Source organism: Oncorhynchus nerka, linkage group LG2 (genome assembly GCF_034236695.1).
Source record: "Oncorhynchus nerka isolate Pitt River linkage group LG2, Oner_Uvic_2.0, whole genome shotgun sequence".
NCBI classification, from domain to species: Eukaryota; Metazoa; Chordata; class Actinopteri; order Salmoniformes; family Salmonidae; genus Oncorhynchus; species Oncorhynchus nerka.
The window spans coordinates 27,340,244-27,357,695 of record NC_088397.1 but is presented as its reverse complement, the minus strand read 5'-3'; the positions used below and the strand labels follow the sequence as shown (position 1 = coordinate 27,357,695).

The 17,452-nt window shown below is 42.5% G+C and overlaps 1 protein-coding gene across 2 annotated transcripts in view; it reads left to right on the top strand.

Moving 5' to 3' along the window:
- Positions 1-16,852, top strand: part of LOC115133355 (lymphocyte antigen 75-like) — a 38,277-nt gene extending 21,425 nt beyond the window's left edge. The window contains exons 19-35 of one of the 2 annotated variants that reach the window (XM_029666519.2): positions 296-360; positions 566-642; positions 4,637-4,773; positions 5,267-5,372; positions 5,510-5,664; positions 7,723-7,852; positions 8,133-8,353; positions 8,652-8,814; positions 9,057-9,218; positions 11,672-11,794; positions 12,048-12,239; positions 12,372-12,595; positions 12,771-12,981; positions 13,762-13,923; positions 14,780-14,896; positions 15,130-15,321; positions 15,570-16,852. In XM_029666519.2, the coding sequence (XP_029522379.2) occupies positions 296-360; positions 566-642; positions 4,637-4,773; positions 5,267-5,372; positions 5,510-5,664; positions 7,723-7,852; positions 8,133-8,353; positions 8,652-8,814; positions 9,057-9,218; positions 11,672-11,794; positions 12,048-12,239; positions 12,372-12,595; positions 12,771-12,981; positions 13,762-13,923; positions 14,780-14,896; positions 15,130-15,321; positions 15,570-15,742 (2,610 nt within the window). In that variant the 3' untranslated portion in view covers positions 15,743-16,852. Of the gene's footprint in view, positions 1-295; positions 361-565; positions 643-4,636; positions 4,774-5,266; positions 5,373-5,509; positions 5,665-7,722; positions 7,853-8,132; positions 8,354-8,651; positions 8,815-9,053; positions 9,219-11,671; positions 11,795-12,047; positions 12,240-12,371; positions 12,596-12,770; positions 12,982-13,761; positions 13,924-14,779; positions 14,897-15,129; positions 15,322-15,569 lie in introns of both variants that reach the window. The other variant, XM_029666501.2, reaches the window with a different exon arrangement.
- The last annotated feature ends 600 nt before the right edge of the window (positions 16,853-17,452 follow it).

The following is a 17,452-nucleotide window of genomic DNA, read 5'->3' as shown; positions in this document are numbered from 1 at the left end:
TCCTCCGTTTCATCAACGGAACGAAAACAATAACGTGCTGGGGCGCGAACAGTGGCGCTGTTTGCTCTCATGCAGATTTCAGCTTTAAGGCTTGTATATCAACCCTGATTGTAATAGATATAGAGCAGGAACGGAGAGGAAGAAGGTGGCCACTGAACTATCCTAATAAAATGAAGGCGACATTGATCAGAAGAGAGAGAGAGAGAGCGCTGTGCGTGTGAGAGAGCAGCAGGGAGTGGCTTTGTTTTGTCCTTGTGTGTTTATTTATTCATTGACTTGTGACCTGATTGGGCAGATGCCAGCAGGGAAGCAGAGCTGGTGGGTGGATGTAAGAGACACTGGACACTACTTCCCCATGAGGTGAGTCACACAGTCACGCAGTCACGTGGCAGGTCACACCTCACCAACCAACAACCACCCCCCGACAGGGTCACGCAGCAACACACGTTCTCAAGCACTGCCTCCAAAACGTGTCTTGTGTTCAATATTCAAGTCAAATATAAGTGATGTTATTGTGTCTGTTGGTTAGAATAAGAGTGAATGACTTTCTACTCCTGTCCTCTAGGTTTTCCCATATGCACTACTACCGTGCTGCGTTCCTGGGCAGGTGTACAACCATCAGTGACAAGAACATCTTCCCAGGTGAATGAAAACGTAACTACAGTACAAAGAGTAGTTGGAATCAAGTTGTTTCCTTTAGATAATGTAGAAAGGATTATAATGTAGGCTGTTGGTTACTAGGACACTTCCCACTGAGCACACACTGGTTGAATCGACGTCGTTCAACGTCATTTGTCAACGTATTGCGATGTGGAATCAACGTGGAAAAAACATTGGATTTGAAGAAGTAATCAACCAGTACTGTTTTCATCTGATTTCAAACAGTGTTGTAAACATTGAAATTAGGGGAAAATGTAAATAAATGTGCTTAACCTGACTAACAGGTTGTTACATCAATCTAATTTCAAGACATGTTAACCTCTCACCATTACAATAACGGGGGAGGTTCGCATTTTTTTTGGGGGGGGGGGATCTAACTTTTTCACTCATCTTTATTCACGATTCATTTAGGATTATCCGTAATCATGGTAGCAACCACATTAATGTAGAAGTGTTTGGAAACATATTATATTCTTATTTACGTGACTCCAAAACGACTCAATATAATAGTTACCATATTTTGTGCCCAACAAAATGTAATCTGACACAAATCCAAAACAAACAGGAAGTGCATCCAACCAATTTGTAGAGTCACAAGCTTGATGTTGTCATTGCATGCAATGAATATGGGACCAAATACTTCAATACACATAAGTGAATTTCTCTCAATACTTTGGTCCCCTAAAATGGGGGGGACTATGTATTATGTGCTGTAATTTCTAAACGTTTTACCCGATATGGGTGGAAATACCCTCAAATTGAAGCTGAGAGTCTGACTTTGTCATTTCAAATCCAAACTGCTGGAGTACAGAGCCAAAACAACAAAAAATGTGTTAGTCTCCCAATACTTTTGGAGCTGACTGTATGTTGTTCATTATATACGATAGGCCCTATATATACTATCCCAGTAGAAGATCTCCTTCAAATGTTGATATTTGGATGCGTTCTCAATTCATTATCCAGTTTGTCTACAAATTCATTATTGATATGTTGGATTCACGTCTCCATCTCAACCAAAAATCTAACTTAAGGAATAGCAGTAAATCAAACTTCAAATAGTTAACTTGTAGATTTAATTTGAAATCAAATCATCCTTCATATACAAGAACATATCGAAAGGTAAAAGTCATGAATATCATAGTATTTATAGAGCTAATGGTAACTACTTCTAAATGTCTCAATGTGTTGTGTTTCCAAAGCTTAAGCAGGGTACTTAGAGGTAGGCATCTGGATTGTAGACTCGTTCGGGCTCCCGAGTGGCGCAGTGGTCTAAGACAATTGGCCCAGTTTCGTTTGGCTGGGGTAGGCCGTCATTGTAAATAAGAATTTGTTCTTAACCTCTTGCTTCTACTCGGGACGCTTGCGTCCCAACTAGAGCTCTGGAAATGCAAATGCGCTACGCTAAATGCTAATAGTATTAGTTAAAACTCAAAAGTTCATTAAAATGCAGGGTATCGAATTAAAGCTACACTCGTTGTGAATCCAGGCAACAAGTCAGATTTTTAAAATGCTTTTCGGCGAAAGCATGAGAAGCTATTATCTGATAGCATGTAACACCCCAAAAGACCCACAGCGGACGTAAACAAAATAATTAGCATTTCGGCGTTACACAAACCGCACAATAAAATAGAAAACATTCATTACCTTTCACCATCTTCTTTGTTGGCACTCCTAGATGTCCCATAAACACTATTTGGGTCTTTATTTCGATTAAATCGGTCCATATAAAGCCTAGATATCGTTATATGTAGACTGTGTGATAAACTAAAAAAACATTGTTTCAAAACGTAACGTCATTTTTTAAAATTCAAAAAGTCGACGATAAACTTTCACAAAACACTTCGAAATACGTTTGTAATGCAACTTTAGGTATTAGTAAACGTTAATAAGCGATAAAATTAATCAGGAGGCGATGTAAAGATCATTAGCTGTCCGTCTGGAAAAATGTCCGGCTAGAAACTCAACGAAAATATCCGGTCCTAGACCCGAGGAGATACGGTGCCCTGCATGTGTTTGACCAAGAAAAAACTCGAAGGGAAATGACAAGACTCTAGACACCGTGTGGAAGCTGTAGGTACTGCAACCTCAGTCAATTAATTGTGGTTCACCTTTATCAATGGGTTCAAGTAGCGCATGGATATATTTTCCCATTTTCAGTGATCAGTTTTTCCTGTGCTTTTCGATGTAAATGTCGTTCTGGTAAAGCCACAGCAGTGATTTAACCAGTTTTATAAACGTCTGAGTGTTTTCTATCCACACAGACTAAGCAAATGCATATACTATATTCCTGGCATGAGTAGCAGGGCGCTGAAATGTTGCGCGATTTTTAACAGAATGTTCAAAAAAGTAGAGGGTCGACTTAAGAGGTTAACTGACTTGCCTAGTTAAATAAAGAATTTGTTCTTAACTGACTTACCCCTCATATTCCAGTAGGAGTCACTGTTCAGGCAGAAGTCATTGGACTGTAGCTTCACATTTTATTTCAATATATATTTTTATTTGGCTTGACTTTGAAACAATGACATTGGTTCAAACATACCATTTTACTATCAACATTGAAACAAGGTCAAATAAAATTTGTCTCATTAAATCTAAAATTCGACAATTTCAACCACCCAATATACTGTATATTGAATATATGATTAAAACATATTTTGTACGTTTCTATGTGGAATTTAACTAAATTGCAATGTATACATAGTTCTGATGATTATGTCAATTAGATTGATGTAACAACCTGTTAGTCAGCTTAAATACATGTATTTATACTGAACAAAAATATGCAACATGCAACCATTTTAAAGATTTGACTGAGTACAGTTCATATTGAAATCGGTCAATTTAAATAAATTATTTAGGCCCTAATCTATGGATTTCACATGACTGGGAATACAAATATGCATCTGTTGGTCACATATACCTTTAAAAAAAGTCAGTATCTGGTGTGACCAACATTTGCCTCATGCAGCGCGACATCTCCTTCGCATAGAGTTGATCAGGCTGTTGCCTGTGGAATGTTGTCCCACTCCTCTTCAATGGGTGTGCGAAGTTGCTGGATATTGGCGGGAACTGGAACACGCTGTTGTGCACGTCGATCCAGAGCATCTCAAACATGCTCAATGGGTGACATGTCTGGTGAGTATGCAGGCCATGGGAGAACTGGGACATTATAAGCTTCCAGGAATTGTGTACAGATCCTTATGACATGGGGCTGTGCATTATCATGCTGAAACATGAGGTGATGGAGGAGGATGAATGGCACGACAGTGGGTCTCAGGATCTCGTCACCGTATCTCTTCGCGTTCAAATTGCCATTGATAAAATGCTATTTCTCTTCGTTGTCCGTAGCTTATTCCTGCCCATACCATAACCCCACACCACCATGGGTCACTCTGTACACAACACTGACACCAGCAAACCGCTCGCCCACACGACGCCATACTGCGGTTGTGAGGTCAGTTGGACGTACTTCCAAATTCTATAAAACAACGTTGTATGCGGCTTATGGTAGAGAAATTTGCATTTAATTATCGTGCAACAGTTCTAGTGGATATTCCTTCCATCAGCATGCCAATTGCACACCCCCTTAAAAGTTCAAACATCTGTTGCATTGTATTGTGTGATAAAACTGCACATTCTAGAGTGTCCTTTTATTGCCCCCCCAGCACAAGGTGCACCTATGTAATCGTGCTGTTTAATTAGTTTCCTGAAAGGCCTCACCTGTCAGGTGGATTGATTATCTAAGAAAAGTTGAAATGCTCACTAACAGGGATGTAAACAAATTTGTGCACAACATTTTAGAGAAATAAGCTTTTTGTGCGTATGGAACATTTCTGGGGTCTTTTATTTCATCTCATGAAACATGGGACACAACACTTTACATGAAACAATGTTCATTCAACCAATGTGTGCCCAGTGGGTTGTTACCTTCCAGTCACACACACACACTCACTCACACACACTCCTGCCCCTCCAGAGTACGAGTACAGCTGTGAGCTGAAGTTGCCATTCGTGTGTGAGAGACACAATACCACAGCTATAGAGACCCACCCTGGAGAGCCTCACCCCAATGGTCTGCCCTGTGAGAGCGACTATTTGCGCTTCAGGGACAAGGTCAGTCTGTCGTACACAAACACACTGGAGGCTGGTGTCACTGGACGGCCATACAGTAACGGCTGAAATGGAATGAATGGAGCGGTATAAAACACATGGAAACCAGTTGTGATACTGTTTCATTCGTTCCATTCCAGCCATGACAATGAGTCCGTCCTCTGATCTAGTCTACATACAAGTACATTCTGTGTAAGCAAGAATGGGTGTGGTATATGGCTAATATACCACGACTAAGGGCTGTTCTTACGCACGACACAACGCAGAATGCCTGGATACAGCCCTTAGCTGGGGTATATTGGCCATATACCACCAGCCCCGTGGTGCCTTATTGCTATTATAAACTGGTTACCAATGTAATTAGAGCAGTAAAAATGTTTTGTCATACCCGTGGTTTACGGTCTGATATACCACGGCTGTCAGCCAATCAGCATTCAGGGCTTAAACCACCCAGTTTCTAATCATTGTTATTGAATGTTGTCGTTGCCTTTTCCAGTGCTACGGGGTGATCAAGCCTCTGTACCTAACTTTTCAACACGCCAACGAGCACTGTCAGTCGATGAGAGGAACTCTACTCACTATCACAGACCAAGTTGAACAGGGTGAGTATTTTTATTCAACGTGTTTGTCAATAGACAGCCTTCCATTCTCCTGAGATGACCAATGATTGATGTCCCTTCAATGTCCGTCTTATCCGGCGGTTGTTGACTAGTTGCGCCTATCTGTTTGTTGTGGTCAGACTTTGTGACCTCCCTGTTGCCGGCGCAGCCCCAGAAGACGTGGATTGGCCTGAAGCTCAAACAGCAGGACCCAGAGTGGGTGGATGACTCCCCGGTCTCCTACCTCAACTTTAACCCCCTGCTTCACGGCCTACTCAGGCCCATACTCGTCAACGTAAGTTCCCACTCACTTCCCTTCTCAATTCTATCCAGAGTGGCCACAGGGATCAATGAGTTATAACTTAGAGTCAAAACCCAGTAAGCATACCTCTCATTCAACTGAAATCATAGAATAGTTTTACTGTAAAAATACCAGGTATACTCCCCTCATAGGCAGTTGGTCAGAATCAGGGGTGAAAGTAAGCTAGAATAGTGGAGTACCCCATACCGGTAAAACCTGATCCTATCACAATAATTAAAACACTTTTATTTTTTAACCCTGTTTTCTCCCCAATTTCGTGGTATCCAATTGTTTAGTAGCTACTATCTTGTCTCATCGCTACAACTCCCGTACGGGCTCGGGAGAGACTAAGGTTAAAAGTCATGCGTCCTCCGATACACAACCCAACCAAGCCGCTTCTTAACACAGTGCGCATCCAACCGGAAGCCAGCCGTACCAATGTGTCGGAGGAAACACCTTGGTTAGCGCGCACTGCGCCCGGCCCGCCACAGGAGTCGCTGGTGCATGATGAGACAAGGATATCCCTACCGGCCAACCCCTCCCTAACCCGGACAACACTAGGCCAATTACGACAGAGCCTGGGCGCAAACCCAGAGTCTCTGGTGGCACAGCTGGCGCTGCAGTACAGCGCCCTTAACCACTGCGCCACCCGGGAGGCCCTCTATTAAAACACATTTTAAGAGAACTGTAGGCTATTACACTATTTATCATTGCCGCATGCAAGTCGCATGACAAATGAGCGAATAGACTTGAAAACTTGTGGAATACGCTCCAAAATACAGTGTGGTTCCATGATAAGGCAGAGATGAGTGGCCGAGACCGCAGCAGCATCAATTCAGGTTACAAGACTTGTGCAGGCCTAATGGATGACAATAACAGACTGTCATTCATAACACTTTGTGGTGTTTTGGAAGTGGTCTCTTTTGAATTGATCAAATGGCACCGTATGGATGCCAGAATATAACTTAACCCAGTAGTTGGAATAGTGACTGGAAAAGGACAGTAGTCCTCACATGTAGCCTATTATAATATGAACTCCTGCACAATTAAGCTTTCCTCTCAGTAAAATGATAGACCAAATGTTATTTTTGTCTCAGGACCAGGATATAGGATTTATTTATTTCAGCATTTTGAGAGATTGAGAATCCTGTTGGGTGACCTAAAGGTGCAATTTCAGCATAAAAGCTGACAGTATTTCATTTTCAACCACATAAAATATGCATCCAAGATGAACTTAAATACTATCAGAAACATGTTGGATCATTTCCTGGAAACGGGTCAAATTGATTGTCATTTGGAGATCTCCCTGGTCCCTAAACGTCCACGTGAGAAAAGCAAAAATCAAAAGAGAACTTTACTGATGTCAACTAGATTGTTGATGACGCATTGATCATCATTCTATCGATTTATGACAATATTCTGGTGAGCAAGGCTTTATTTAGTCTTCCAAACAATCATCAAGTAATGACAAGAGTAGCTGCATGTATCTAGTTATAGACAGGTTGACTAACAAATAGTCTACAAAATGTCGGAAATTATAAGCAGAAGAATATCTGCATGAGGCTTAAATGTTCGAAACATTTTTTTGCACCCCGTCGTTCCACCGCCCCTTTTAGTGACGTTCGCAAGTAAACAGAAGTCATTCTTTGAAAATCAGTTAAAAACATGACTGGTTGTGTTTATGCCACATTAAAAGGTAGGCTAATATATTTAAAAAGTTAAGACGACAAAGCTTTATTAGCTCCATAGAGATCCTATTAAATGAATAGGATTCTATATGTAATTCTATGATTAGGCCCATAAAACAATAATAGGCGCGTTCACCAATAGGAGGTCTCCATACCGGGAAGAAATTAAATGTACTTTAACCACTGGTAAGAGTGCGTGCAGGTATTTTTAAAACAAATGATGGGACTACATAAACATTACTATGATAGCCTATACTAAATACCAGTCTCTAAAAAACATGTTCCGCATCTGTTTCAAAGTTCAAGGTCATCATAACCTATAACTAACTCTCTGTGTCCCTGTTGTTATTGTGTCTGTCTGCAGCTTCATGACCCAGAGAGCATTGAGCTGTGTGTCTTTGTGTTCAACGACCCCAGTTCTGCCATGATGGGCTCCTGGGACTACACCTCCTGCTCTGACCAGCAATATGTGTCCATCTGCCAGCACTACGCAGGTACACCACCGCTACCTAGCAGCAGAGGGGGCCAAACACCAATTATCTGTGCTTATCTTGTCCGTATCTTGTCCGTGTTGGTGAAAGAACGGATGATGTGTGGACTCTACATTCAGAAGGCTTGAGATAGAAAGACTCTTGATATTAAGTGTATGAAGTAGACTGATATTATTGATAGTTGTTACTTGATATTGCTACTGTTTTGTGGAGTGGAAATTGAGCATATCGAATAGGGTTTAAAACCTCGTCTGACCCCTTTAAATCCCTCTCATGTTCTCAGACAAGCCAGAGGAGCCCCAGTTCCAGTTGGAGCCGTTCCAGGCCAACAACCACACCTTTAAGCTGCTTCAGAAGAACATGACGTGGCACGAGGCTCTGGCGGAGTGCAGGAACCAGAACATGGACCTGGCCAGCGTAGCCGACACCCTGCAGCAGTCGGTCCTCACCGTGCACGTCACCCGCGCACGCAGCCCCATGTGGATCGGCCTCTTCAGCGCAGACGTAAGTGGCCATAGCTCTTCACCCTAACCCGTTGGTGTTCGCAGATCTAAAAGAAAGGGATGGGTTTAAGGCAACATGGCAAAGCAAACAACCGGTAGCCCATTGGGAGGCTAGGCGGAGCCGTCACCATGTAGAATAGGCCACACCCACCCTGTTCCCTCAGTTCTGCAATCACTGAATGATAGTGGCTGATTTCATAATGACGATTTCACAGATTCTACAGTGCGGTTCAGTTTGTTCTTAATGGACTTGCCTGGTTAAATCAATAAGGAACTCACTCAGCGTTTTGTATTGTCAGGATGGTGTCCACTACCACTGGACAGACCACAGTCACACGGTGTTTAGTCGCTGGTCCTCAGAGCCCACCGTTGGACACTGTGTCTTCCTGGACACGGACGGCTTCTGGAAGGCTACGGAGTGTATGGAACAGTTGGCAGGGGCTATCTGCCATGTTCCACACGGTAAGACAGCAATACAGTGGCTCAGTTGGTAAGCGCTGGGGTCTTGTAATGTAATGGTCATACCAAAAGTGTAAGCACTTTGGATGCAATTGTCTGTTAAGTGGCATAATTAAAACAAGACAGGATGAAAATCAACCAAACACTCTCCTCAGACAGCAACTGTGTATTTTGGCTTTTTTTGTGTGGCTTTTTTCAAATTAAATTGAAATTTTATGAATAAACACTTTCAATGTTTCCAGAAGAGACTCACACCACCGCTGAGGACAGGGCTGTGAAATGTCCTCACAAGAGTAGCGGGCCAAACTGGATCCCCTTCAAGAACAACTGCTACACCTTCCAACTGGCATCGTCCAGATGGGAAGAGTTTGACAAGGGCCAGATACTTCAGACGTGCAAGAAACTGGGTAAGGAGCAGGGACACCGTTTGGCACAGACATCAGTCAGAAACCATTTGTACTGTGAAGACATCCACAAACAAGATACATATTAGAAACATGTCTTATAGTCTCAATTAGAAATGCGAAAAAGAGGGATGCTGCTTTGGCATCAAATATGAAGATGAAGAGATGCTCATTGGAGAATGGGGTATAATTTATAGCGACCAAATGAAGTTGCAGCGGTGTAAAAACATTATACTTCCAAAAAATTCTAAGCATTCTCTCTTGTGGAAAGGTTTTTAAAAATTCTTTATTTTAGCAAAAAATGTGAACTCCCCAACGTGTATTGCTCAGCGGCCTTCTTCAGGGTTCACAGGTGCATAGTAGTGACAGGTGAAATGAATGACCAGGAAATAAACAAATACAAGTAAATCAATCAAAAATAACTATAGGCCAATACAATGTTTCACACAAATAAACAACTCAAGATTAATAAAAAAATATATATATATATAATAGTTACAGAAGTACCATAAATCTATTTCATTGTTCAACCCTGAAAGACAGTAGCTTTTAGTGTGTGTATCCAGAAGGTTTTCCTTTGTAAAGACACTGAAGCCTGTAACCTCCCATCTTGTTGATGGATACCACCTCTATGGCCATGGCTTTAAGCAAGTCCGGGTTACCATGGCCGGCTTGTTGGTAATGCACGGCCATATTTATGTTCTGCCGGTCTGTCTTTTAGTGTCCTTTTTGTGCAAACCAATATAAAAACGACCACATGGGCACTCTAACCTATAAACAACAAATATTCGCAGAATATTGGATTTGGTAAGTTATTTCCTTGTGTAATTGAACGTTTAGTTTTTTTCTATGTTGGGGCAGTGGTTGCAGTGTCCCCACAGAAAGGTGCCAGTGGGTTTGGAAAGCCAGTTGGCTTTGACTGACTTTTGGGGGTCTTTTGGTGTCGTCTGAGCATATTTTCTCTTTCTAAGGATGTATCTTGGATTGATTGAGAACACGTGATTTGTATCTCTGTTTCAGCAACTTTATTTTGGAAATCATCCCCCTTGTCACAAATGCTCTGTAGCCGCTGAAATGGGTATGACGCCTCTGTGTGGAGCTGAAGCAGTTCATTGTCAGGTGATCGAAAGGACAAAATGACGTCATGTATATCCTCCGTACCACATGATTTGATCAAAAGAAAATGGATTGAAGAGGATCAAACAAAACATCTCTCCAACCAGAGTCCTACAAACACATGTGTGTAGTTGGGTGCAAAAACAGGCGGCCATTACTGGCCATTTGACTTGTCTGTAGAGTTGGACCTGAAAAAGAGTTGGAAGAAAAAGAACAACGTTATTGTTTAGTGCCCGCTTTGTTAGAGAAACTCTGGGGCTGCGTTTCCCTCTGGGCCCGAGTTGAAGATGGTGTTTTGGAGCCTCGAGAACCTCGCTGTGTACAATATCCCAATTGTCCCGAGAAATTCTATAGGAAGAGAGACTGCAGATTCTTTCAAACTATTTTATTATAAGATTTGCACAAATGAAGCAATCAACCATCACTGAGAAGAGTCAGAGTTGGATGCTCGACGAACAGAGTTGTCTCTCAGCTGTAATGGGAAAGTCCAACCTCATTGTCTATGTGGCAGTCAGCAGATGTGTGCAAACAGGGGTGGAGAACATGGTGTATAAAAGGCGTTTATCTTGTCTGTGTAGATTAAGATGGCTGACGTTGACCACCATTGTCTGTTCCTTCCTGCATGTTTCCACACAGAGGAGTTCCTACAGACAGTACAAACGGGATGTCACATACTGCGGTCGCACCCGGCTCTTATCTGTACGCCCAGAGTTCTAACTAAGTCACACAAGACAACAAGCCTTCTTCTGGGAAATAAAACACTAGCCTAAAACAATGGACAATTCTCTAAGTAAAAACAGCATAGTATGTTTCATTTTGTACATTTCCGCGACGCTTCATACAGTATTTTCCATGGTATTACAGATGCAGTTCTTGACACAAACAGAAACGTACATTTTATTGTCTTGACCATTCACCCTCTGGATGGCACACATACACGATCCATGTTTCAATTGTCAAACCAGGCTTAAAAATCCTTCTTTAATAACCTGTCTCCTCCCCTTCATCTACATTGATCGAAGTGGATTTAGTGACATCAATAAGGGATCCTAGCTTTCACCTGGTCGGTCTGTCATGGAAAGAGCAGGTGAACTTTCCACAAGAGAGTGCCTTGGATATTCCTTTTAAATATTATGTTTTTACATCGCTGCAACTTCATTTGGTCGCTATAAGTCTCAATGAGACTTTTTTTGAGATTTAAAAAATGGACATTTGATGCCTGGTCAAAACAGACTTCATCTGTGCTCTGATTTGAAGGTGTTTATTAATTAAACCTACGCACTGCTTATGTACGAGTAATAAAGTCTTTATGAAGTGTTACCGGTTGCTGTTCTTCTCAGATGCTGATGCAGACATCCTGACCATCAGGAACGTAGTGGAGAATGAGTTTGTGAAGGAGCAGCTCCTTCCCTTCAAAGACCTGGTGCAGTTTGTCTGGCTAGGGGTGTTCAACGATGACAACGGTGAGTGGACTGCACCGGGCTCCCCATATTCATCTCCCCAACACTCAGCATGGACAGTTAGTCCTTCTGTTTGAGTTGCTGTTTGGACTTTCATATTATCATTCATTGCCCTGCATTATGAGGAGACGCTGGATTGGATCATTGTAAAATGTCTACTGGATCATCAAGTCTGAAGCTTACTCACTGATCGCTGTTGTATTATTGTGTGATGAGACGTGTAATAAATGTCAAGGGTTGCTCCTGTCCTTGGTAGATAACCAGATGAAGTGGTATGACGGTACCAACGTCCAGTACTCTAACTGGGGAGATGGAAGACCAAGCGTCTCAGCCAGCGACGAGTTCATGGCTGGTCTCAACACTGAGGGAGTCTGGGAGATATTCACCAACAAACGCCACTTCAGCCCCTTCAAGCAGAGAAGCATTGTGGCCTGCAAATTGGATAAAGGTTGGTAGACCCCATTCAGACAAACATACTTCACCTATTCACAAAGAGTACTATCATTTTTTAAAAATTTACAACAATATAATACATTGTGCACTTGATTGACTCTATTAACACATTTTCTTCGTCCCCAAGACTCTAAGGACGAATACAATCAGTCGGTCAGGGACTTTGAGCGCTATGGCAACCTGAGCTACCACGTGATAACCAGGAAGTTGAGCTGGTTCCAGGCGCTGGAGGAGTGTGGCCGTGGCAACGGACACCTGGCCAGCGTGCATGACACCGGGCACAACGCTCACATAGAGCTTATCGCCAAGCGAGACGGCTTCCCGCTGTGGATCGGTCTGTCCAGTCAGGATGTAAGGGAGCTTAGCCACAATGCCACTAACACGGCGGCCATTTCTATTGAAAATAACGCCATCTTTTGCAGCAATTTAGTTAAACGGCAGGTAGACATGAAATGCTAAATTTGCTAAGCACCTCTAGTGTGAAGTTTGTTGAGTAATAATACATCCCCCTCCGCTCTCTGCGCAGGCTAGTGGCTCTCAGTCTTATGAGTGGTCCGATGGGACTAAGTATCACTACAGTCAGGCGGGACTCTCTGACACTGTTGTCAAGTCCAGCTCAGACCCTCAGGGTGTTTGTGTGTACATCACTCCCCATGGCACCTGGATGAGAATGGACTGCAATGCCAAGCTGGACGGAGCCATCTGCTACAACACCACCATCACCACCCCCACTCAGAGTAAGATCCAGTCATATTACCTAGCCTATTAAATCACCACCACCACCCCCACTCAGAGTAAGACCAAGTCCTAGTACCTAGCCTATTATATCACCACCATCCCCACTTAGAGTAATACCCAGTCCTATTACCTAGCATATTACATCACCACCCCCTCTCAGAGTAAGACCTAGTCCTAGTACCTAGCCTATTACATCACCACCCCCACACAGAGTAAGACCCATTCCTAGTACCTAGCCTATTACATCACCACCCCCACTCAGAGTAAGACCCAGTCCTATTGCCTAGCCTATTACAACACCACCATCACCACCACACAGAGTAAGACCCAGTCCTAGGACCTAGCCTATTACATCACCACCCCCACTCAGAGTAAGACCAAGTCCTAGTACCTAGCCTATTACATCACCACCACACAGAGTAAGACCCATTCCTAGTACCTAGCCTATTACATCACCACCATCACCACCCCTACTCAGAGTAAGACCCAGTCCTAGTACCTATCCTATTACATCACCACCCCCACTCAGAGTAAGACCCGCTCTTATTACCTAGCCTATTACATCACCACCATCACCACTCAGAGTAAGACCCAGTCCTACAGTCGTAGTACCTACCCTATTAGTATTTATTTATTATACACACATCTTGAATTCTTGTGTTAAGAAGACATTGATGTTTAATGAGCGATCTGAGCAGATTTGTTTTACATAGTATACACACCAAGATTCCATAAAATAAATCCCTCTAATGTCATCTGTTTTTGTTTCTCTAAATCAGGATCGAACCTCGCAGTTCCCCAGGTGGCCAACAACTGCCCTCAGAACAGTGGCTCGTCTAAGTGGGTTGAGCACCAGGACCACTGCTATGCTTTTGACATGACCTTCTATAACTACTCTGTGTACAGCATGGAGGATGCCAAGAGCATCTGTGAAAGGCTTGGTAAGTCACCCACTATCTCTCCTATTTGACATGTGTATATATTTCTGTATTATTGTATATAAGTTGAGTTTTACATTATTGCAGCATCTTGGGTTAGGTTGTTATGGTAAGAGAATGGTTTCTCTATAACCAACCTGATTAAATACAGGTATTTCATATTTACTCTTATAAACTGGGTAGTTTGGTTCCTAGATGCTGATTATCTGAAAACTGTGGTATATCAGATATTATAAACTGGGTGGCTCAAGCCCTGAATGCTGATTGTCTGACAGCCGTGGTATATCAGTCCTTATACCAAGGGTATGACAAAAATTACAAGCGGTAGGTAGCCTTCGAGGTCAGAGCATTGGACCAGTAACTGAGAGGTTTGCATGTTCCAAAACCGGAGCTGACAAGGTCAAATAAATATGAAATCAAATCTGTCGCTGTGCCCTTGAGCAAGGTACTTAGCCCTAATTGCTCCATTAGTGCTCTACAATGGCGACCCAGGCCATGACCCTACTCCCTGCGGGTCTCAGGGGAGTTGGGATATGCAAAAAAACAAACACATTTCCATTACAGACCTGTGTGTAAGAGGACAAATATAAGCACCCAAATTATTATTCTAATTACATTGGTAACCAGTTTATAATAGCGATAAGGCTCCTCTGGGGTTTATAGCTAATATACCATGGCTAAGGGCTACATCCAGGCACTCTGCGCTGTGTCGTGCATAAGAACAGCCCTTAGCCGTGGTATATTGGCCATATACCACACCCCCCCAGGCCTTATTGCTTAATTAGTACACCATGATCAAATCAAGTGGTTTCTTACTTACAGTACAATGCATGTATGCCTTTTTGCCTTTGATTGACAGATGCACAGCTGCTGACCATAATGACCAGAGAGGAGAATGACTTTGTCTCTGGCTACATGGCAGACAACCCTCTCATCACCAGTAGGGTGTGGCTCGGCATGGACCTGGACAAACAAGGTAAACTGACCTGACCCGTACAATAGGATAGGCTTGTCACTTATTACTGTATACGGATGTTATAAGACATTATATTTATATTGGACAGCATGGAAGTTGTGTGCACTTCATTTGGAAAGTCAGGCACTTTAAAATACATACAAATTCTACATGCCAATACAGTACATTATACTCAAATAAAGTCGTCTATTTTAACTCAGAATAGAATCAGTAATGCTTCCTCTGTCTTCCAGGTCAGCCAGTGGGCTGGGTGGACGGTTCCTCTCTGGCCTTCTCTAACTGGGAGACCAAGGGTTCTGCTAGTGGGGTGAAGACAGCGACCCAGCAGAACTCTTGTGCTGTCATGGTGTCTGCAGACGGAGGCATCTGGAGCAGAGTCAGCTGCAAGGACAGCCACAGTCGCATCGTCTGCAAAGTACCCGCACGTGAGTACTAAAGTGCAATGGTTCACCAGTCTCAACTCATACATACTTTTTTTTTTACTATGTGGATAGCAGCATGCCCTGGTGACCGCTCCAAGCTATTGCATGTAACAAGAGTCAATAGTATATGGCTCATAGATTTCCCCGGCTTCGCTATGGTTATTATATATTTGTAAAAATTGATGTGCTTGAAACAGCGGCTTTCTTGGCCAGTTTGGAGATGTGTTTCTGACTGGCTGTGTTGCCTCCAGGGTCGGGGAGCGTCCCGGTGGCGCTGGTCTTCTTCCTGGTCGTCCTCACCGCCCTTCTGGCGGCCATCGGCTTCGTCGTTTATAAGAAGAGCAGGGCCAGATTCAACTCCACCGTGCGCTACAGGAGAACCATTGATGATGCTGACAGCACTAGTATTATGGATGCAGAGTGAGACTTGTCTCCTATCTATGCAGTTTAAAGAAGCAGTTATTTGCCTACAATTATTCAGTATGGAAATGTTATGCAGCAAACTGAAACCTGGCTGCCATTTCATTTTAAAAGACAACTTTATTTATTTGTACAAATTCCCAAGCAGGCTTTTTTATTTAGCATTTTCTGTGACATTGTAAATATTGGCAAAAAGATTTTGAAAATCCCCAAACTAGCATTTTTTTGTTGTTTTAATTAACTTTACAATGATTATTTTAGAGAAAGAGCTGCCACATTGAACAGTTGCTGCAGTGTTGATGGACTTGACAAAAAAGGCACTGGATACGTGATGCTTGTTGTCAGGGTATTTTTCCTTCTCGGAAGCACTGATGTTTTTCTCTTTGTTTGTGATTATTTTGTCATGGAGGAAGGTGTCGTTTTCACTGTTGGTCATTGACGAAAGAAGGAACAACTGCATCATGGCACTTTCATTAACAGAACTATAATCCTTATTAGCTTGATGTATTTTCATCATTTCACAAAACTAATTTAAGGTCTAATACAGGTACTCTAGCTAATGCAGTCCAACACAGACTCTCTTAGACATTCTCATTTGCCATTTCAACTACATGCAATTCATTCCAACTGTAAATGCCTTAGGTGCATTATCTTTGTCGTTATGACTATAACCTTCCTCTCCTATGCGCACAAACTACTGAGAACATTTGCACTTTAAATTGAAACGTTTTATCGTGAATAATGCCTTAGCAGTTGTTTCTGCCACGTTCAAGCACAATAGTTGTTGTTTTAGGGGTGTTAATTTGGGGTTAATGTTTTCAAAGGTCGCTACTTGCTGAGTCCTCAAACTGCACACAGCTGCTGTAAATGCTTTGTAAATATTTAAATTCTTTTTTTATTTTTATTATGGAGAATCTAAACCAAAGATGTTTTTTGAATGTCGATAACCTGGACATTCCTCTAGACTTTATTTGGATCTGCCTTGCAACAATGCTTGTTAACTAGGATTACCATTCCCAAAATGTTCAACAGTATCTTCATATCTACTTTGGTCCCAAGCAGACCATCCACTCTGGTCAAATATTGTCTTCCAATAAAATAGGTTTGTCTTTAAGGGCTGAGTCCTGTCATTTTTTGTTGTTGAGGAAATGAATAGATTTCAGACGTGGGTATCACTGTGACCTACCACATTAACTTGTGTGACCTTTGTTTGGAGGCGGCAAGGACACAAGGAATCATTAGGAAAGCTCTGGAATTCTGCAAAGGAGCTTCCCTAATTCAGGCTGGGATTCAATCCAAGGCGCTACAGAGTTGTTCTACAACTTGGATTAAATCCCTGCCTCAATCAAGGGTCGCGTTCCCTTGCTCAAACATTGCATGCGTCAACCAATGGTTCCGTGCCACATCAACCGTGTAGCCGGGCACCAGACTGCTAGAGCATGTGGTTAGCCGTTACGTGAAAACCCTATCCAGGCATGCAAGATCTGGTATGCATCCACAACATCTGAGCAGAGGAACATTACCTTGTGATGAGGGAAGCTCTGACTTACTGAGCTAATGTGATTGGTTGGATGAAAGCTCAGTGGGCAGAGTATACAGATGCATTTCTAAAAAGGTTGGTAGGTTGGAGGGCATTACATACAAGTTGTGACCTGCAAAGTTACTTGTTCAAATCCCAACTCGTTTCCAACCATACCGAACATTAAACAAATTA